Source organism: Corticium candelabrum, chromosome 15 (assembly GCF_963422355.1).
Source record: "Corticium candelabrum chromosome 15, ooCorCand1.1, whole genome shotgun sequence".
Lineage (NCBI taxonomy): Eukaryota > Metazoa > Porifera > Homoscleromorpha > Homosclerophorida > Plakinidae > Corticium > Corticium candelabrum.
Window position 1 is genome coordinate 6,415,138 of NC_085099.1, and position 22,651 is coordinate 6,437,788.

The window sequence follows — 22,651 nt, forward strand, 5'->3', positions numbered from 1 at the left end:
CAGTTTAGAAGTCTGATATTCAGAAACAGTCATAAACACAACACTGACATGCAGTCACAGTGACTCAGTCAAGCATTACGACAACGATCTTGACATGCATTCTTCAACCTTCAAGTGTCCAGAGTTCCAATTGTTCTGATATTTGCAGTCGTGCTGTCTGAAGTTGAATAATGTCTGTTGCCAATGGTGGATACATGTTTGCACAATGGGCAGTTCCTTCAATATAGATTGATTTCTCAGGCCCGATGACATGGTTTGTGATGCCCAAAGCATGCCATGGGTCTATGGACCCATTTGGGAAAAGAACACGTGTCGCTGAGATGTTCTTTCCACCATAGTTTTCATTTGTCCAAGCAATACCTCTTTCAATGTGAGCTTGGTCAAATTCTGGTCCAAACACATCGATGCACTGCTTGATGAAGAATGACAAAGGAAATAGTGTTCCAAAAGGTTGATTCTTTGAATCAGTTGTCTGGTAGTAGCCAAACTCATTACACGTTTGATAAAACCACATACGTCCTACCGAAATCAAGCACAAAGTTAAACAGAAGGAAACATCAACCAACAAAGTCACTGTACATTACAAATAGATGTCAAACATTTGGAATATAACTGTGTTTGAAGTATCTACTGATAGAATGACAGATTTAGCACCATTGATCAAAGTCAATGCTCATGTAGCATATGACTGTAATATAGAGCATAGTAAATTGAGACCTGTATGACTAGACGGGTAAATGTGACTGCCTGGATGGTTCAGTCACTTTCTAGCTATTGAGTCATTCTTTTGTGTTCTTATTGTATACACATTGAGTTTGCCAGTGGTGCCTATTGCACTGGTAGCAGAGAGTGGTTGTGTCAATGAGCATATCATGGCAGAGCGTCACATTAGTGTTCCTGCAATGTTTCTCAGGAGACGTACGCGAATGGTTTCTAAGGTTCGAAATATGCAGTAAGGCCAACAAGTGGAGCAAGGAAACAATGTCACTCAAGTTGTCTACGTTATTGGAAGGTGAGGCTCTTGCAGCGTGGGTGGAATTGTCAGATGTTCAAACAGACAGGTTTCACCGACGTGTGTAGCTGGATGAATTGCCTACAATGTATCTATATCAGTTGTGGAAACTGTTGGATCAAGCTATGCCAAACATGGATGATATGGTTAGAGAGACGTTGTTGCAGCAATTTGTTGCAGGATTGCCAATACCAATAAGCTGGCAACTTCGAGCAGCTGGGGAAACTCGAGAATTTAAATTCTGTCGTAAATGATTTGCTTTCGAAGGTATCAAAATTTGTGAAGATACGGCCTATTTTAACCACGGCGACTTTTGACAGCTTCTGGAGATGAGATTCCCATTGGGACTATGTTTCTGTCGTGGTGCAGCTGGACAAAGAGAGAATAAGCCACGACTTTGTGGTTGTTGATAAGCTCATTGTTCCAGTGATTCTTGGTGTTGACTTTTGCAGGGGAATGGTTTACCTCTTGTCTTCTCATCAACACCTCTCAAGGTAGGAAGTCACAACTGTCAAACAGCACCTGCATTTCCCTAGAGGCAAGGACGTCAGGGGTACCACTTTTACTCCTTCCTCAACAAAATAACAAAAATTGTGTGTCTGCATTAGTGAATGGTGATGATAGTGAATCAGATGTGGATGATGAGTGTGCAATACCATCCTTTGTTGATAGCTGTCGCTCTGAGCTACCAACATATTCAAACAAAACATCATCTCTGATCATCCAAGACAACCAAGATCTTTTCAGAACAGCGCCTGGACTGACTTCTCTAGCATGTCACTATATTCCTACGTCTGGATCCTCAATATGAGTTCCACCTTTACGAATACCTGCTCATTATCACAATGAGGTTGAAATTCAAATCAAAGATATGTTAGCACAAGGCATCATAGAAGAAAGCACTAGTTCATGGATGGCGCCAGCAGTATTAGTGAAAAAGAAATCAGGTGAACTCAGATTGTGTGTTGATTATCGAGTACTTAACAAAAGAACTTCTAAAGATGCCTATCCCCTGCCACTTGTAGATGAAGTACAAGATCGTTTGGCCAGATCCACAGATTTACTAGTCTTGATCTCCGAAATGGATATCGGCAAATACTAGTTCATGAGTCAGATCAACACAAAACTGCATTTTGCCCTGGACCAGGTTTAGGCCTTTTTCAGTTTAATAGACTACCGTTTGGACTGACAGGTGCTCCTAGCTCATTTCAGTGACTGATGGACAAACTTTTTCGTGATCTTCCCTTGTTACTGCCTATATGGATGACTTTCTCATTTATTTGGCAAACGTTGAGTTCCATGTGAAGCATTTGCAAGAAGTTTTTGTCGTTTACGGAAGGCTGATCTTACATTACGAGGACACAAATGTTGCATTGGCAAACATGAATTGAAATATCTTGGACATGTATTTTCGGCCAAGAGAACGCTTCCAAATGAGGATAAAATAGAGGTTGTGAGGAATTGGGCCATTCCGAATGATGTAACGGAGCTACGTCGGTTTCTAGGAATTGCATCGTATTACCGGAGATACATTCATCATTTTGCTGACATTGCAGGACCACTACATCAGCTCACACACAAATGAATACAATGCACATGGTCGGCAGAATGTCAGGAAGCATTTAAACAGCTAAAGGAAGCTCTGAGTACTGCCCCTGTCTTGGTGTACCCACAGTTTCACGCAAATGCTGGCCAATTTGTGTTGCACACAGATGCGAGTGAATCTGGATTGGGGTGCGTGCTAGAACAAGATAATTGAGTGGTGGCTTACGCAAGTAGGAGTTTGACCAAAGCGTAGAAACATTACAGTGTGATCCAAAAAGAGTGCTTGGCAATAGTATTTGGTACCAAGCAGTTTTGACATTACTTACTTCGACGGTCATTCAAGTTGTATGCTCCTCTACAATGGTTGTCGAAACAAAAATGAAAGGAATGCTCTATCGTTGGGCTTTAGCTTTACAGGAGTATAACTTTGAGATTGAGTATAAACCAGGATTGCAGAATGCTAACACAGATGTCCTATCTCGCCTCTGTAGTTGAATTTCCAAAGATGAATCATGTTTGTTGACTAGAGTATCTATCACACTGCTTGTCAAGAGAGTTTGTATCAGGCACAGAGGAATGATCCACTTATTTCTCAACTGTGTAAACGTACATCATACTCGGAGCCACCTCCTCATGCAACTTCTTCAATTGCACAGAGATGTGTTCAATAGTGGCCGCAGTTGACAGTTGTTGATGGTGTTCTCTGTAGGTGTTATAAGCCTAAATCAATGAGTGATGCAATTACAGTTCCAATTCTACCGAATAGTCTCCACCAACAGGCACTGAGGCAAGCTCATGATGCTCCTAGTGCTGGACATCAAGGAAGATTGAAGACATTGGACAAACTGCAACAGTTAGCCTACTGGGCTGGAATGAACAAAGATGTTAAAGTGTGCCGTCAAGAGTGCTATAGATGTCAAGAAACTAAACCTCCTGCACACGAGAAGGCTCCACTGATTTCAGTGCCAATTTGGACGACCATGGCAAATGGTTTCAGTTGACATTTTAGAGGTGCCAATCTCGTCAAGAGGAAACAGATACCTCTTAGTCATACAAGACTATTTATTTTACCAAGTGGCCAGAAGCCATTCCGTTAAAAGACCAACAGCTTCTAGTGTTACATCAGAGCTAGTGCAGTTATTTTCGACGTTTGGAATTCCTAAGGTCATTCACTCAGATCAAAGCGAAATTTGAAAGTTTGTTGTTGCGAAAAACATTGGATGCATTTGGCATAGAAAAATCTACAACTACAGCTTATCACCCACTAGAAGATGTGACGGTGGAGCTCCTGAATAGATTGTTACTTCAAACGCTTCAAGCATATGTTCAAAAACAGCATGACTGGGAGTGTCATCTGTCATTAGTATTGTTTGCATACAGAACAACAGTACATTCTACTACTGGTATGTCACCATTTGGTCTAATGTTTGGAAGAGCATCTCAAACCAATAGCTTGCAACCAGAAACAGCGTTTGAGCCTGAATCCTATCAAGCCCAGCTTAAACACAAGCTGGCAGAGATTAAAGGCTACGTGAAAACTAAGGTCGCCATTTCGGCAAAACGCCAGAAAGAGAACTATGATCGTCAAACAACGGAGCACTCCTTTCGTGCAGGTGACACCGTCTGGCTGTCAATACCAACTGCAGGGAAGTTAGATTCACGATGGGAAGGAGGTTGGATTGTGCAGTCAGTTAGAAGTCCGGTTAAGCTAGAAATTGTAAATGGTCGAAAGAGAAAAATCATTCATGTAAATCGCATCTGTCGCAGAATTCAACCACAGCGAGCAACAGTCTTATGTACTTTCGCTTTCACTTGAGTTGTCTTCCTGGTCTGTTGGGTAATAACAGACCCCTCAGATAAGGATCTTCTGGATACAGGTATTGCTACTGAAGAAAATGGGCAATCTGAGCATATAGGTGTAAAAATCAACAAGAACAAGGCGCACGATTAATTCAATAGAAACTCTCTCCATGTTCATCGTGTGCTAATTTATATTGTATTTTTTGGGAATAATCGCCTTTTTTTGAAACCAACAGGGATAGCTTGCTATGTCTACACTTGTGCTACAACCATAATTGCTTTGTATGCACCCGCAAGTGTGTTACAACCAATTCCACCAGCACAAGTCTACAATCCAGAAGTTATGACACATCAACTGAACAACTGACTTTGTTTCCCTAGAGAATCCTATAGATCATTACTGCATAGTTATTAACTGCTATTTCATGTGTTGTTGAGCCCTTTGTCTGTCAATTGTCACCTAGAATGTACACCTTGGAGGAGACAGTGCCAACAATCAAATTGACTTATCACGTCTAGGTGCTGTCACTGAAGGCTAGATAGAATATACTTGGCCGGAAAGTGCAGCTGTCATTTCAATTTTGTATTCTTGATTCTTATATGTAGTAAGTCAATTTTCAATTTTGTGATTTTTATTTTGCTAAAAATTGGTCCAAAACTTGAAATGGACAATGTACTTTTCAATTTTTTACTAAACTAAAAAATTGAAAATGGAATGGCAGGAAAGTGCACTGCCTTATCTGGGTGTTCATTTCAGCCATTTTGTTCCTGAGTAATTAGGTCCTGGAGCAGTGAATGGGATTATCCTTGGATCCATCATCCGCAGCAATGGACTCCTACCGTGCCGTAATTGAAACGCACACATTAACAGACATGCATGCGTATAACTGGGTTTGAATACTTCTCCAGTGGGGCATTAATCGAGCATGGGGCATTATTATTTTGTCATAGGGTCACCATGGGGCACAATTTGAGCATGGGGCACTATTCGCTGAGATACAGTATGCAACACATGGGCAAGGGACTGGTGTGTGTGTGTGTGTGTGTGTGTGTGTGTGTGTGTGTGTGTGTGTGTGTGTGTGTGTGTGTGTGTGTGTGTGTGTGTGTGTGTCGAAGGTTGCAGGTAGGCAACTGGGTTGGGCTAGCGCAAGATTGGAAAGCATGACGGGAGGTGTGCACTACACTTTCAGACTCAGTGGTTTTACATCCATCAAGCATCAGTTGTGGCCAATGTCAATGGTATTTTAAGAGCTGCTCCGTTCTAGCTCCCCACAAATGCTTTGCGACTCGTCAGCTTCCTGTTCATGAACAGCATGGTGCATGACAATGCTCTGTATTTTTAGAGATGGTTTAAGAGTGCAGGAAGTTTAGCTGTGCATAAGTGTGTTGTACCCGTTGATCAGCCACAACCGACGTCAACTCAAGCAGTGTTCTCAAAACCAGCCCCTGATCTAGACACCCCAACTGAGCGTCCAGCTTTGACTAACATGGCTTGCTGCTTGTTCTGCTGTGGGCAATGTTTGCGCTGCTTCAAGTCCAGACCGGGTTTTACACGCCACAACTGCCATCGTGGGCACCGCATATCTATCAGCAGGAGCTCTTTCCAGCATGTATTTAATGACTGCAATCGACGGTTTAGTTGGCCTCAAGACTTGAAACGTCACTACTGTTCCTCTAAAAGCAAGAAAAAAGTAAACTTCCTAGCATGAGGGTTGTGTGACCAGATAACTGGTAGCTATACACATGGCATAGTGTGTGTGTGTGTGTGTGTGTGTGTGTGTGTGTGTGGTGTGTGTGTGTGTGTGTGTGTGTGTGTGTGTGTGTGTGTGTGTGTGTGTGTGTGTGTGTGTCTGTGTGTGTGTGTGTGTGTGTGTGTGTGTGCATGTTGCTGTAGCTCAATTGGTTAGACAGTGCTTTTGGAGAATGAAAACATCCGGAACCTTGTAGCGTTGCAGGTTCAAGTCACAGTGATGGCGAGCTATGGCATAATTTCTTTAAGCAAGAAACTTACACATAATTGACTGGAGTGGACATGACCGCTGGCTTGGCAGTAACATAATGCAGCAGACAGGTAGTTGTGGGCCTTGGTGTCCAGTCCCAGAGCTGCGCCATTGTCAGTGCACCTGGATGACTCCGGCCAAGCTCCAGGCGGAATGTAGCACTGGCCCTAAGCCTCCACGTAGTGCATGGAGGCGCTGTCTCTAGAGGCAAGGGGAGCTATCTCCACAACTGACCTTAGGGTTGCTGTCATTCATGAATGACGTGGAGGGCTTGACATTTGTCCATTTGTCCATTTGTGTGTGCAGCGACTCTCTTGAGACCACCCACCCCCCAACAACAAGCTAGGTTGGATCTGTGTGAATGCATGTCAATAATAGCATTCCGTGCCCACTTGAAAGGTTTTCTGGGAGATGGGAAAGTTCTAGTGGGGCCACACCAAAATTTTTTGGGGATTGGGGTAACCCACCCGCCCGTGTTTACCACATATGGTGTTTGGTCAAGAGGAGACAGAGTGGAAAATTGATTGAGACGTACTGGCAGCTCAACTACTTGGTGGTAGGATGACAAACATCTGTAAAGAAACTTGGATGATAGAATTCACAGGTTTTGCAGGGTTTTTTCAGGAGCTCAGCTCTTTGTGAAGTGAGCATGCTGAGGAGCCTGATTGCTGAAAGCACAAGAAACAAATTCCAAAATTCGTTTGACAGCGTTGTTGAGATGCAAGAATTCATTTCCTCAACAAATTGTGCTGCCTCATAAGTCAGAACCATTGATGATCTAGGTGATTGATCACTTTCAAGATATTGTCCAGTTCACAATAAGCTTTCCTACACTTCTCTTGTGACGGTGTAACTCTAAGAGATTCAATTTTAAAAAATTCTGTCTGAAATTGATAAGCCTGAAATAGATAACCAAGGCTTGCTATGTGCCTTTAGTGAAGAAAGAAGTTTGGCTTCAACATCAGCAGCTTTCAGAACAGCAAGCACTAACTCAGCTTTAAAGCAATCATTTAGAGCTTTCCATTTCCCAACCACTAATGGAACATTACTTTCCACTTTTCAAATTCTCACAAGTGTGAGGGGAGGCCTCAGAAATTATACAGATTCTTGTGCAGTTGATACAGGGACATTGTGCTATTGACTAGGCAAGTCCACTTTCAGTGTAACATCAGTCTTATCAGGAGATCCAGTAGGTGATGCAACAACAATATTAGTTGGCATGGAAAACATGGGTACATACATTTACACACAGTATATACACGTTTGCCTACAAACATATGTACATTATGCATTATGAAATGATAGAGACCAAGATGTGACACTTAATACTGTATTACCTCATATTTTACAGCATGCCATTATAGCTGGGGTTTAGCAAAGTCGCAACCTGGCAACCTGCAACTAAACTGGCATTTCGTCATAAGATGGGGATACCGGTATAAACCATGGTATCAAGGAAATTGTTGTCAATGATCAATGTTAGCAGGTGCTATATTTGCAAAGCATGGCAAAGGGAGATCATCCTTGTGACAATGTGAAGAACTGTAACAAGAACGCTCAGATTTAGCTAAATAAGGCAGAGTCGTCTGAAAAGAAAAACAAAATGAAAATGATGAAAGCCACATATGTCTTACGAATGATGAAGATGAAGACGGTGAAGAAGAGCTAAGATGGCAAAAAGGAAGAAAACAAAGACCTCAAACTTCAATATAACTGATAGATTACAGTGTGTGTGTGTGTGTGTGTGTGTGTGTGTGTGTGTGTGTGTGTGTGTGTGTGTGTGTGTGTGTGTGTGTGTGTGTATGCATGTGTGTGTGTGTGTGTGTGTGTGTGAGAGAGAGAGGGGTGGGTGGGAGTTATTAGTTCTTAACTGAGTAGCGTAGAATGAAGGCGTGGCGTCTGTACGTCAATTGGTTAGAGAGTTGCATTTGGAGGATGGAAACATCTGGAACCTTTGGGTCGTGGGTTCAAGTACAGAATCGGCACAGGTGTAATTCCCTACGTATAGAATGGGCACAGATGAAATTCACTTAGGCAAGGAACTCTCATGCAATTGCCTCTCTCGACTCAGCAGTATAAATGAGAACCTGGTCATTGACTGGGGGTGGACAGGACCGAAGGCTTGGCAGTAACATCCTGCAGCAGCCGGGTACTTGCAGGCCTTGGTGTCCAGTCCCAGAGCTATGCCATAGTCAGTAACCCTGAATGTTCTAGGCAAGCTCCAGGAGGATAGAGCATAGAGGCCCTGCCCTGTCTCTAGAGGCAGGGGAGCTATCTTTGCAACTGACCTTAAGGTTGAATGACGTGAAGGGCTCAACATTTGTCCATTGTCCGTGTGTGTGTGTGTGTGTGTGTGTGTGTGTGTGTGTGTGTGTGTGTGTGTGTGTGTGTGTGTGTGTGTGTGTGTGTGTGTGTGTGTGTGTGTGTGTGTGTGTGTGTGTGTGTGTGTGTGTGTGTGTGTGTGTGTGTGTGTGTGTGTGTGTGTGTGTGTGTGTGTGTGTGTGTGTGTGTGTGTGTGTGTGTGTGTGTGTGTGTGTGTGTGTGTGTGTGTGTGTGTGTGTGTGTGTGTGTGTGTGTGTGTGTGTGTGTGTGTGTGTGTGTGTGTGTGTGTGTGTGTGTGTGTGTGTGTGTGTGTGTGTGTGTGTGTGTGTGTGTGTGTGTGTGTGTGTGTGTGTGTGTGTGTGTGTGTGTGTGTGTGTGTGTGTGTGTGTGTGTGTGTGTGTGTGTGTGTGTGTGTGTGTGTGTGTGTGTGTGTGTGTGTGTGTGTGTGTGTGTGTGTGTGTGTGTGTGTGTGTGTGTGTGTGTGTGTGTGTGTGTGTGTGTGTGTGTGTGTGTGTGTGTGTGTGTGTGTGTGTGTGTGTGTGTGTGTGTGTGTGTGTGTGTGTGTGTGTGTGTGTGTGTGTGTGTGTGTGTGTGTGTGTGTGTGTGTGTGTGTGTGTGTGTGTGTGTGTGTGTGTGTGTGTGTGTGTGTGTGTGTGTGTGTGTGTGTGTGTGTGTGTGTGTGTGTGTGTGTGTGTGTGTGTGTGTGTGTGTGTGTGTGTGTGTGTGTGTGTGTGTGTGTGTGTGTGTGTGTGTGTGTGTGTGTGTGTGTGTGTGTGTGTGTGTGTGTGTGTGTGTGTGTGTGTGTGTGTGTGTGTGTGTGTGTGTGTGTGTGTGTGTGTGTGTGTGTGTGTGTGTGTGTGTGTGTGTGTGTGTGTGTGTGTGTGTGTGTGTGTGTGTGTGTGTGTGTGTGTGTGTGTGTGTGTGTGTGTGTGTGTGTGTGTGTGTGTGTGTGTGTGTGTGTGTGTGTGTGTGTGTGTGTGTGTGTGTGTGTGTGTGTGTGTGTGTGTGTGTGTGTGTTCCCGGATGTGGACGGTGGTGCCCAAGAGCTTCGTAAGCTCTGTTGTTGCCAGCTTATTGTGAAGAACGACAGCAGCTACAGTGATTCGTGAGTTGTCATCAATCTACACAGAGTTACTTCTTGTAGCTCAACCATCAGTTCATCGTAACTGAGTAGCGTAGAAGGAAGAAAGGAAAGTGTGCTACATATGTTATTCGATCTAGATCTTTTTGTTGTATGCTAAGTAGGTTGAAACAAAAAAGAACATTTAAATTGTTGGCTTTTTTGGCAATGTCATGCAGATTTAGAAAAATCTCTGACTGCTTAATACCATCAGTTCTGTGTCACGGTTGTTAGTAAATGGAATAACTAACTGCACAGCTTGCTGTGCAATACCGGCATGTTGTTGTACCCTAGTAGGGTATGAAGACAGTCTGCTAAGCCCCACCGGGAAATGGCATACCTTAAACTGTGAGGTAATACGGTAGCTAGTCTGCACTAACAACTGTTACATGTGTATCAACTTGCCAACTAGTACCTCCAATGTCATTACTCCAATTTGTGTTTTTCATGTCATCTACCATAGCATTGTAGCTGATTTCCTGACACTTTATACCATAGGTTTTCATCATCAGTGAATTCAGGGCAGCATACCGTGTCAGTTCATTTCCAATTGCCTTGTTCAGCATAATAGAACATATGGTATCAATTGTAATATTTGTACCAACAGCTCCTTCAAATGCACGATTATCTTTATTGTATTGAACAATGCCGAATATATTGCCAGCCACAGATTCAGCAAAGCTTGATATATTTCTTGTATCAGCATCTAAAGGTGAACATAACCTACAACAGCAGTGTTCTATTTCATGAAATAAGAGTGACCTCATATACTGCATAACAAACTCACTGGAATAGTTTGGTCAGCTCTGCTCTACCTGCTTCACTCTTTACCATAGTTTCCAATGCTGTTGTAGCAGTCTGAACTGCTGATACACAACTGGTACTCTTTGATGCAAGAGATGCACTTACCACTTCAGCATATTCTACAAAATTGAGCTGAGCCCTACAGACGTCAATAAAATAGGACTATGATCATGATCATCTGCAAAGTTGCTCACTGGACAGGTGCACTTGTTGCCATGGCAGCAGAGAAAAGGTGTGGATATTTAAGCCGGACCCATGCTGCAAGAGCTCCTGAATATGAGCCACCAAAAGCAATCCACGCTGCATCGCCAGTTTTGAAAGCATCTGACATATATTCACGAAAATAGGCAAGGTCAGCCAGTGCCTGTTCACTAGTGAGGTAACGAAGGTTCTCAACAGATGTGCTCGAAGTTGGGTGACTTGCCCCATAAAATCTGTTAATACATAAAAGATAATACAACAATTAATGTACATTTGCCGACACTACAATGTAACTTTGATATGGTGAGAAACTGCACTGTTCATGCATTAGCAAAATAGCCCAACGCAAGAAAAGTAGCTACAAATCCAAATAATGTATTGGTATTACACAGTTTTTGACCCTGGTACAAAAATAATAGTAAATGATTGTCTCCACTACTTAACAAAACGAGAAGTTGACTAGACATTATTCCTTTTAAGTTTTATCTGATGTTTGGAAAAAGTCAATTAGCTTTAACTAATGTAACAGTCAAACACATATCTGCATGATTATGAGATTGCGAGCAGAAATCATCAACTAAAGTAACTTCTGTAACCAGCATAATTTAGGGTTACAGTAATACAGCTGTAGAGGCCAAACTAAGAGATCAACGAATGGCCAATTGGAATGTAGCACATGTGCTTACTGTTTTAGCTGGTGTCAATTAGTGTGCCAGATGTCGACAATCCCGGCCGGCCCCTGCCAGTCAACACGTCCAGCCCCCTTCTCATGCTAGTACAGGCATTATATGGTTTGACCTTACATAAATTGCAACACAAACTCTCTCAACTGTTTCCTACACAGAAAAGTGTGCTCTATAACATACTAAAAAGTCTTAAACGCCGTTGTTTTCAGATTATCGTCGTGTTCTCATGTAGAAACCACTCTGGCAAGGTTACGATTATCCCTCTGAAACAGTCCACCTTTTTCCTTCTCCATTACTCACTTTTTCAGACCATGACCGAAATTACAGATAGTAGCTGGCGTCAAGTTCCCGTATACCCGGGAATTTTAGATTTGTCAACGTGGCAATGGACGCGTTAGAGGTGTCTGAAGATTGTATCATATTGTATCTTATTGTTAATGCAGTTCTTGGTGCCTTGGTGCTAGACAAAACATTTAATGTGACTTTACCCGGAAGCTCAGATGACCCAGAATCTAGGAAAGTGGAAACAGAAGAGTTGTTAGAAGCTACAACTTCATCGCACGAGAAGTCTGATAGACATCCAGACCTGGATGAAGCTGCTGTTCTCTATGAGAAGGTGATGCAAAGTTCAATGTCTGCAGATCAAGTTTACCAGTCTGGGGTGATAACCAGAATCGGTGATGCTCTTCAGAGAGAAACTAAATTCTGTAGTCATCTAAGACTGCTACACTTTGGTTGCAGTACATGCATATGGTTGATATACTTCGCAAGTATATCTGGGCAGAGTGTACTGGCAACTGGGAATTGCATCTCCAAACTGCTTCAGAAATGCTCCCTTACTTGGCCGCATGTGGACACAACCACTACACAAAATCTCCATGGATATATCTGTAGCGAATGTCTAATCTCCACAATGAGCATCCAGACGTGTATCAACATTTTCGAGAAGGTCTCCACGTGGTGAGCCGAAGTGATCGTTATTGGGCTGGCTTGTCCTTGGATCTCATCATCGAACAGGTGCTCACGAGAAACCTGAAGACCAGCGGGAGTCTCACAAGAAGACGAGGGATGACTGAGCAGCAACGCCTGGCATGGTTGTTGTCCAAACCAGCTTGTGTTGATGTGAACTGTGCATAAAAGACAAACAAAAGGGCATGCTGGAGTAACTGTAGCAATTACCAGCAATATGAAGCTTACAATGTCGAAGGCTAAGTTATTGGCCAACAAGACCAACAAGCAGCAGTTCATCAAAATGCTCGGAGATCAAATAGAGATAAACAACTGCAAAGTGCATCATGGTCCAGGGGATGCTGATTTGCTAATTATACAAAAATCAATGGAGTCTGTGACAATGTCGACCACTATCCTAGTTGGTGATGACACAGACCTTCTCATCTTATTGTGCTATCACTCAAGCTTGCACTCTCACAGAGTGTTTTTTCCAAACAGAGACAAAGAAGAGCACAAAGAATCCGCGCGTGTGGAACATCCAGGTTGTCAAGGAACAGCTAGGTCCTGAAACATGCACTCACATGCTCTTCTGCATGCCGTCCTTGGATGTGATACAACCTCCCACCTGTGTGGCATTGGAAAAGAAACTTCCCTTAAGAAGTTCAAATCCAGTATACACTTTCGAGAGCAAGCTAAAGTGTTCGATGCACAGTCATCTTCCCCAAAGATGTTATTATTGCAGGATTGCAAGCATTGGTTTGTTTGTACAATGGGAAACCTGCAGAAGGACTTGATTCGCTGCGTTATACGCATTTCTGCGAGAAGGTGGCTACCAAAACATCTCATATTCAACCACAGACTCTGCCACCCTCTTCAGCTGCAACAAAGTACCACAGTCTCCGTGTATACTTTCAGATACAACAATGGAAGGTTCTGACGTTAAACTTACGCCAGTAGAATGAGGGTGGAGAGAGAGTGAAGAAGGACTTAAGCCAGTTCAGACTGACTTGCCTCCGGCTCCTGATGAGCTCCTATGTATGATAAGGTGTAATTGTCAGACTGATTGCAGTACATTAAGGTGTACATGCAAAAAGCACAATGTGAAATGCTTCCTTGCCTGTGACAACTGTGGAGGATCTGGCTGTGTAAACTCAGACCGGCTGACATATAAAGGTGGTGATGTTGATGAAAAAGAAGACAATAACATTGATTAAATACATAATAATTATTGACTATAGTAACTATTACATCTCAAAAATCCGTTATTTACTTATTATACTTTATAGCCTTTACAGGTAAGTACTTGAAAAAGATTCAGAAAGTTCAAACACATTTACAATCCCACAAAAACAGTGGTATATATACGATAAAAGATGGTGTACAATCGGCAACAAGTATATTAGCGTATGACCACTTTTTGACACTTTCCCCTGCAGATATTCCTTAAGACTTTGAGTATGTTATAGAGGACACTTTTCTGTATAGCAAACACTTCAAAAAGTTTGTGTTGCAATTAGTTTAAGGTTGACTCAAAATTTGGCACAAAATGCCTGTACTATTCTCGAACTGGTTTAGTTTTAAACGCATTTAAGCTAAACTAGTTTAAAGGTGCAGCTAGTGGAAACACGGCCTAAAACCTCCCACCATACAGTACCTGTGTTCCAGTTGTATTGTTAAAGCTCTGTTCTCTTGTGCATATTCAATCCATGCACCTTCCACGTTCCAGACAGGATTTGCAGGTCCCTCTCCACCAATCATGAGAAACACCGGCCCAAAACCCTTGTCCCAGAAAGAGTCGTTCACAAAATACCGCTGATTCCAAGTAATGTTACTGTTCGCATCCAAGTGGTCCAGTTTCTGTGTAAAGTAATGTGCCTTTGGTAACTCTGCAATCAGAAATCTTGTTGGAGGACTCCCCAGAAAGCCTTCTCTCGGTCGACCTTTGCGAAAAGTCGGTAAGCTGCTAGCAGTAGCTAGAAACAGAAACAAAAAACAGATGACAACTCCCGAAGAAGACATCATCATGTGACAAACAAGGGTCACGTGATCGAACCTTCGCGCTTGTGCAATACAATCTAGATCGATGGCTACAATGGTGCGTTTCGTGTTGTGTGGATATTGGGCTGTTTGTAATTTGACAGTTACTGTATTCTTGTTGGCTTATGCAAGTAAAAGCACTTTTAGCCACCTGCTGGTGTTCAGAGAACTTACTGAGTATGGCAAACTGACGATTTCTCCATCGTCGACGTCAAGAAAAACAAACCAGAATTTGCTATTTAGACTGCCTAGAGTACCCAAACGGTTAGATGTGTAATTTCAAGTAAGAATGTCTAGAGCGTCTATATTCTAGTGTAATAATGATCGTCTAGTGTATTAATTAAAAAGTAACTTTTATGCTGGAAGAAACTGGAGTTCCTGCGATTGTCAAGACTTGGGCATGGAGTTTTGCCAAATGCATGCACAGCTGCGTCATAAATGTCTTGAACATGTGTGTGCTTTGTGTAGACTAGGCAGTGGCATAGGAAGATGTCAGGAAGGGCGTGATGTACCGTAGATGTTATCACGAGTAAGCAAAAACTACCTCGCTTGCGAGACCGTAAAAAGATTTGCAAAAGTCAGTAGCACAGAAAATTTCAATTCCTACAGTGAGCGAGGGGACTGCAGCTTCCCCCCTCCCCCTGTTCCTATGCTGGTGCTAAGGGGTATGCTTCCTGAGCTACTGGCGTAGCTACGGAGAAACCCAGGAGAGGCTGGGATTGTCCAAAATTTGTGTTGTGACCCATCCGACCAGCCCATACTCTGCTTGCAAATAAAGACTGATTGAGTAATGTGACTTGAACTCATCAATATTGTCAATTGAGAGATACTTGTCTTGTGACTGGTTAACTTCTGGTGTGGCAATAGTCTGACAAGTTTGTTACAGTAGACAACGGGAGAAGAATAAAACTGAGTAGTTTTAGTTCGATCTCTACAGGTCTAGTGCATATTCTAAGAGAAAAATTTAGAAGTTATGTGCAATCGGAAGTTTACCATGATATGACACATCTATTGGCTGCATTGACATTCTTCTCGGAGTCCCCATACTTTTTTGGCTTTTGAGATTATTAACCAAGATACCAGCACAGCACCCTTCATGTATGTAGCACACAGAAACATAAAATAGTGGTGAAATTGAATAACAGCGACTTGTGTGCAAGTCAATATTGACTCTATTTATGAGTTCATATTCATGTCATCTATTAATATTAATTTGGCCCCTCCAAATATTTTGATCTGGCTACGCCGCTGATTTTTTCTGTAGCATCACCAGAGGATGAGCAAACTGAAAGTACAGGTCTGAAGATATGTTGTGCTGTTACTGCTTTTATAGTAATATCTGCCTTAAGTATTCATTTGTTTAACTGTTGTTTTCTTTTTGTGTGTTTTTGCTGAAGGTGGTTTAGACATTTCTATGCCTCTGGAATTGTTTATTGTATTGTCATTTTGGGAGCACTGACGCGTGACATATGGCTAAACAAAGGCGGGGTCTCAACACAGGAATGCACTAGACTCCTTGCCTTGATGCTGCTGCTTGTTCAAGTGATGAGGCGATTTTTAGAAACAAGTTTTGTAAGTGTGTTTTCTGACTCAACCATGAGCTTGGCGCACTATGTACTGGGAATTACATTCTATCTGAGCACAGCATTGACTGTTGCAACAGGTTCTTGGAACACTGATAAAGAAGTAACAAAGTTGTCTGCCAAAGACTATTGCTTTCGAGATTTATGTTGGTATCAATTTGCTGGTGTGGTATTGTTCATTTGGGCCAGTTATCATCAGTATAAAACAGCTTGTATACTAGCCAATCTTCGACGTGTGTCAAGCGAAAAACATAAATATGCAATACCTCAAGGTGATTGGTTCCAGTATGTCTCTTGTCCTCACTATTTGCAAGAGATTCTAATCTATTTGGGACTCCTTCTTGTACTTGGTGCTCGAGATTGGATGCAATTTTGTCAACTATTTTTTGTTGTCACCAACCAAACGCTATGTGCTATTCAGTCTCATCATTGGTATGCCAATGTCATGAGTCGTTTACCTGCTAAATATTGCATCATTCCATGGTTACTTTGAAAGATGAGTCACAGTGGTTTTAAAATTATTGTGTTATTGTAGCTAACTTGTATGAGTGCAGGGAAACTTCTATTGTAGTTGTATCTATAATTCTGTAAAATCGTTTATAATTATTGGTTAATGCTACTCTGTATAAGAGACCAATATTGATATTGATGGAAATAGACAACATTCTTGATCTCTACTAGCTATACTAACTAGCTATACTAGCTAGCTAGCCCTTCCTACCAAGAGGGGAAGAAGCTCTTCTCTGCTTGTGGTCACCTGGTGGGAGGGTTCAGCAAGCTAGATGTCTACAACCATTGGCAATTGTTGGACAGCTTTTGTAAATAATACTAGTTTGAACTGATGTTCAAGTGCTTTGTAGACCAGCTAATTAGTCTTCATTCGGTAGTGCCCACCAGTTGTAGTTTCTACTAGTCACAATGTCATATGGAGCCAACCATGCCCTTGTACAGTTGGTCTTGAATTTAGATTCTATTGAATTTTAGATTGAATTTAGATTCTATTTACAAAAGTAATCAAGAGGTACTGTTTAATTAAGATGTTCTTATATTTGTATGTAAAACAAACGACTTTTTTCAAAAGGGCACCATGACTCGATCGCTTCCTGTGTTGCCAGTTGGCATGATGGTGCACATGGTCATCAGTGTTGTACTCTGTTCTTCTCTTGATTTGTTTCTTTTTTCTGAATTGAGCTATGTTGGAGAGGCATGAAAGCTTAATTTCGTCTTTATGATGAGGACGGTTGTTGGAAGCTTACAGTGAGTGGGGCTAAACGGGGGGGGGGGGATATACTATTCAAGTGGCGTTGACCTGTAAAGTCATTAGCACAATGTAGGGATACGCGGCTTTGGACTCTGATGGTCTTAATTAACCACTCTCTGGTTCCATTGCACTGATGATGAAACGCGGGGTGGGGTGACATATGATGATTATATCTCAGTGCTTGTCTAGTATGTGAATAGATGTGAAGAATACTGCTGCCCGACAGTTCAGTTTCCAAATTCACTGATGAGTAAATATTGACTTCAAATGTTTGAAGGTCTTTCGCAACGTTGCTGTTTAGTTAAGTATACTACGTACGTAACAGAATGAGATATGGAGCAGATTTGTAACAATGTTCTGCCATGGAAAGTCGGGAAATATGGACGCTATATCAATGGTTCTTGATGGCAGCAAGGTAGCTGTTGTTAATGCCCGGCCACTATACCCCACTGGTGCTGCCGTGTTCGTGCTTGGTATTGCTTCTACCTTGATGCCCGAAATCCAATCTGCAGTTGACGACATCGCTTCGGAGAGCTTGAGAACCCGTGTGACTATTCTACTGCGTCTTAGAAGAAAGTCTTCGCTGATTGAGATTTCTCTTTGAGGAGAACTACACTTGATTTCTCCTTCCAACCGTTGTATCTCCCGCTGATCTTCTTACAAACAAGCCTAGACGCGTATAGGGTAAACGGTATCTCTAGTGAAGTCGAAATGCTACAAGATAGATAGATAGATAGATAGATAGATATTCCAACGATATTGCTTTCAAATTTCTCCATCGCGTCCTTCCGACTCCAGACCGTCTGACACTCTTCCGACCTTCTCACGACACCTCTTGTAACTCGTGCGGCGACGGGCGGGCTGATCTCGAGCATATTTTCGCTCGTTGTTCGTCGGCAAGGTCTCTCCAACCTTCTTTACGACGTATTCTTACCTGCTTCCTGTCTGACGTTCCGTCCGATGTGACTCTTTTGACTGCTCCGTTTTTGTGTGGTCTATCGCTATCATCACCCGCATCGTTTATCGTCTGGACCTTCATCGCATCCTATTGGCAACATCGTAATTCTTTAAATTCTAATAGCATATTGAGTGTAACAGCGTCGGCCATCAGGCGGCGGATCCTGGAGGAGTGGCACGAAGCCCGTCTTCACCGTCTGCCAAGAATTGATTTCTTTTCTCGCCAATGGAGACCACCGGATAGGCCGTGCGCTTTGTGTTTTGAGGATGGCGACGGTGGCCTTGACATCCGCCTGTCTCCTCTGTTGAGTATACCAATATAAAACCAAAAAAACATGTGATCTAGTCAGTCACTCAGTCAGTCATTTATAACCGTGTAGTCAGTCTGTGTGTATGTCCACATTTCAGCAAAACGGTCGTGATGGACGTAACGTGTACACCTCGCACCTCGGCGTGAGGCGGGCCGGGGCACCATAAATCGCATTCACTTAGTCAGTTTTTACTTCTCGTGCAACACTAATGATTATCATACATGAGACCTGTCCAAATACGACTCAGACAGGAGTCACAGAAGAAATTCATGTGGCTGGCGGAATGGCCGGGTTCGGTTCCCGGGTGATTTTGACGTGCTGGTGCACTCAACCCATGTCTCAAAAAAAAAAAAGATAGATAGATGTTTTCTTTATCCAGGGAAAACCTTCAGTATAGCCCCGATCTTCCAGGTACCCTGCATTAAATATGTTACGAAAACTAAACTATAAAAACACTACGAAAGAATACTAAACAATAATGAAAAAGTCAAGTAAAAAATTTACGAAGTCTCTGTTTAAACAGACGAAAATAGTCTCCTGTCACTGATCTCAATGATGCTGGGAGAGAATTTCATAGCTGTTGGGATCTATGACTGGGAGATCGTTTCAGAGCTTCTGTTCGAGGTCTGTTGACATAAAGTCCCACATTAGACAACCTTGTGCTATAGCCTGTGTCAGATTGTCTAAACAAAGACTGGAATTCCGTTGATGACATTCCATGCATCGTTCGAAATACTCGTTGAATCAAAGCGAGCTTGTGTCTGACCTGGTAGGGAGTAACGTGAAACCTTTGGTAGATTTCTTCAACGTTTCCTGTTCTTTCTCGAATTGGAATGAGTGCAACGGCTCGAAGTGCACGCTTTTCAATGCTCTCCAGTTGTCAGACCAGGTCCTAGAGCAGTAATCCAGATCAGGTTGGACAAGACATCTAAAGTAGGCAGCCCTTACATCATCCGTGAGATAGCGACCATATCTTCGGAGAACTCCTACTTTTCTACATACCTTCTTCACGGTATAGTCCAGGTGATACTTTCAGTTTATGTTTTCATCAAATTGGACTCCAAGGTACCTTGCATGAGTGACTGCGAAAAGTGGATGACTGTTAACTTTGACGAAGAATTCTGATCTTGGTTGTTTGTCACGAAACTTTTTGAAGACCACTAGTTCTGCTTTCAAACCGTTAAGCTGCAGTAAGTTCTTATTAAACCAAATGGACAAGTTGTCAATGTCTGCTTGAAGTTGTGCAGTAACTGATTGAAATGAAGGACCAGACGAGTAAAGACACGAGTCATCAGCGTACAGTAGTAAACGACAATGAGATACTGCGTTGATCACATCACTAGTATACAGAATAAACAGGAGTGGACCAAGCTTTGATCCTTGAGGTACTCCACGAAGGCAGCGTACTGGTGTTGAATATTCATTACCTTTACGAACAACCTGGGAGCGGTTACTGAGATAACTGCGGAACCATGAGGGATTTTTGTTCAACACCCGCAGCTTCCAATTTCTCTAGCATTCGGCAAGAGGAGAATACTAATTAGGCTGTCCTTCCAAATTTGTCAGAAGCAGCTCTCCTGCTCATGCAGGATTTATGAGTTCCTAGCGAACACGAATGCGTGACCTGCATGAGATTGACCGAGCAAGCAACAGGAAGAATACTGCGGCTATACATGTACGGCTTCGTACATCAGTGAAGTGTGATGACCTCAAGAACCAGCCATTGTTTACCGTCGGTCCACACGCCGCCGGGAATTTGTTGAAAACCCTGCAGGCGAAAAAAGACAGAAGATGAAGTCTCGCTGGCCAACGTTTGGACATTACGAGGACAGGCGGAGGCAGCGAACAGCCACCGACTGTCATGTGTACAGAGAGCGCAGGGGTGACTCTGTTCGCAAAAAATACGGAAGAACGACCCACAATGCTTGCAATCTGAAGCTCAGACAACGGCTATTCCTTAGTCTTCAATAATTTGCGGAGATGTGATTCCCATGCATCTCACTGTATAGTATAGGCTATTGGTAATGTCCTAGGTGTAGCTGTATTAATTGTCAAAGAACACAAAGAAGGGCATCTCGTTTTCCCTAGACGAGCTACACTTTATCGCCGGCGTTCAGTTTTTTCACGTCACAACACAAGCTTGTTTCAGCCAACACACCAGATGTCTTTCATATCACAAGGTATGAACAGAACAGAGCACTATCTGTTATTGCGAAACGATGACACTCGGTTGGGATGCACTATTGAAAAAGACAAGTAGAGCTGGAGTTGCTGACGGACTACAACATGCACGCTTTGTTCGAGAAGCGTCGTCGCCTGACCAAAAGAATATGATCATATCGAACACAAGACCTACATTTTGTACCTGGATGTCAACAACCTCTATGGATTGGGCAATGAACCAGCAGCAATTACCCACCATCAGGTCTGAGTGGTGCAGAGCGGAATGTGCAAGACGTTGAAAACCTCCATAAACATTCATCTTGTTGAAGAATTAAGCGTTACAATATCCTGGGGTAGACTTTGAGTATCTACAGTAGCTGCATGATGCATATAACGATTATCGACTTACAGGCGGGTTTAGGGTGGGATGATGGATGCGCCCACGTTCAGACCGATCTTGCTGTACTATAATAATGCCATTATACATATTGATATGCAATTGATTGTTTGTTGCAACTTTACGAGGGTACGACGATTTTAGCATGATACAAGAATTCAGAGAATTAGGTATATGTATCATTCAATTGTTTGACCGTTTTGAACCAAGCTCGCAAGTACGCGAGTCCATGCATTGGCGCACCCTTCAGCTAAATCCTGAACCCACCTCTGATGTGACTGGCTCCATACGCTTGGTTGTTAAGATCCGAATGTTTTAGTACCATCAGGTATTTCAACCCTCAACGCAGTGCTGCAGCAAGGAAAGCCATGTTCTTCAATATAGTAACCTGAAGATGTGTCTCTGTTTGGCGTGGGCTGACGATGATCTACGGTGCAATGCGGATCCCTGGATGGATCAGGATAAATTCGGAACTCTGGAAAACAGGCACCAGTAACTTTGAGAATTTCTACAATCTGGTCAGTAACAGTGCCCTTCGTAAGACCGTGAAGATACTTCAAAAACGTGTTGTCAAGCCGTTTCGTATACGTATGTAGAAGACAAGATACGACGGCTCATCGTGGCCTTAGCCTTTGCACGAGCAAGTATCTTTGAAGTCAACATAGCTACTTTCATATGCCCAAGAGTACTAAGTTGATGCTGAACCGCCCTGGCTACACGGGACATTGCATATCTCCAAACACCTAATGTATGACTTCTCCTATATCACTCTGAAAAAGACATGGGAAGACCACTTTAGTCTTCTCTGTATACGCACACAGACAGCATACTCCTAGAGATGCAGCAAGATGATGTGTATGCATATACAAATAGCATTTCCGAGGTTTATGACATCAGTGACTATGCCAAAGATCTTCCAGTGCACATCAGAGTCTCCTCAATAAGAGTGTCTTTAGTAGGATGAAGTGTCAGTGAGCTGAAGTGTCTGAGGGCTAACAAAAGGAAAGACGGAAAGCCAATAGGGTGAATATATTTCTGCCAAGCAAAATCATCGCCATGAGCAGTAGGTAAAGGCTATCTTCGAGAGAAAGATGTCGAGGCACGGCATGAACATGTTGCGGAGGGAGAGACACCAAATCTCTGGCGTACGGTGAATAGTGTTTCACTCTCTTCCTTCGACTCTAAGCAGTGGTGGTAATGGAGACGGCATTTCACTCAGCGTATATGTACATAAAGATTGCAACCTAACGATTAAAAAGTAGAATTAATTCTTTAGTGAATAGGTGGAGGAGATCGACCTAGCAATCATTTAGAGGCAGTCGATTCAAAATATCGAGAATCGGATGGACTCGTTAGTCAAGTCTGCACATCGTTCTCGACACCGTGACGACACAACTGAAGACCATCTTGGGCAGACAAATTTCATAGATTGGACGTTCATGAATATACACTGATCGGAGACTGTATCAACCATCAACCTCATTATCGATGTGAAGTCGAA

The 22,651-nt window shown here is 42.8% G+C and overlaps 2 protein-coding genes across 2 annotated transcripts; one reads left to right on the plus strand and one right to left on the minus strand.

The window, feature by feature from the left end:
• Positions 1 to 26: 26 nt before the first annotated feature.
• LOC134190527 (putative serine protease K12H4.7) lies at positions 27 to 14,498 on the minus strand. The gene is made up of 5 exons (XM_062658982.1): positions 14,096 to 14,498; positions 10,798 to 11,037; positions 10,587 to 10,742; positions 10,215 to 10,522; positions 27 to 519 (listed from the first exon to the last, which is right to left on the minus strand). The coding sequence occupies exons 1-5, from the start codon at positions 14,464 to 14,466 to the stop codon at positions 104 to 106; spliced, it is 1,491 nt and encodes a 496-aa protein (XP_062514966.1). The 5' UTR covers positions 14,467 to 14,498; the 3' UTR covers positions 27 to 103.
• A 16-nt stretch (positions 14,499 to 14,514) lies between these two features.
• Positions 14,515 to 16,729, plus strand: LOC134190529 (polyprenol reductase-like). Its single transcript, XM_062658983.1, has 2 exons — positions 14,515 to 14,742; positions 15,876 to 16,729. The coding sequence occupies exons 1-2, from the start codon at positions 14,525 to 14,527 to the stop codon at positions 16,552 to 16,554; spliced, it is 897 nt and encodes a 298-aa protein (XP_062514967.1). The 5' UTR covers positions 14,515 to 14,524; the 3' UTR covers positions 16,555 to 16,729.
• Positions 16,730 to 22,651: the final 5,922 nt, after the last annotated feature.

What these genes read in the sequence shown, in the direction of transcription:
- LOC134190527 (XM_062658982.1), bottom strand. Translation starts at nt 14,466, where the DNA reads ATGATGATGTCTTCTTCGGGAGTTGTCATCTGTTTTTTGTTTCTGTTT. An exon ending in ACAATACAACTGGAACACAG is followed by an intron (nt 11,038 to 14,095) that starts GTACTGTATGGT and finishes ATGTATTAACAG; the next exon opens with ATTTTATGGGGCAAGTCACC. An exon ending in TTGGAGTAATGACATTGGAG is followed by an intron (nt 520 to 10,214) that starts GTACTAGTTGGC and finishes TGATTTCGGTAG; the next exon opens with GACGTATGTGGTTTTATCAA.
- LOC134190529 (XM_062658983.1), top strand. Translation starts at nt 14,525, where the DNA reads ATGGCTACAATGGTGCGTTTCGTGTTGTGTGGATATTGGGCTGTTTGT. An exon ending in CTGCCTAGAGTACCCAAACG is followed by an intron (nt 14,743 to 15,875) that starts GTTAGATGTGTA and finishes TTTTTGCTGAAG; the next exon opens with GTGGTTTAGACATTTCTATG.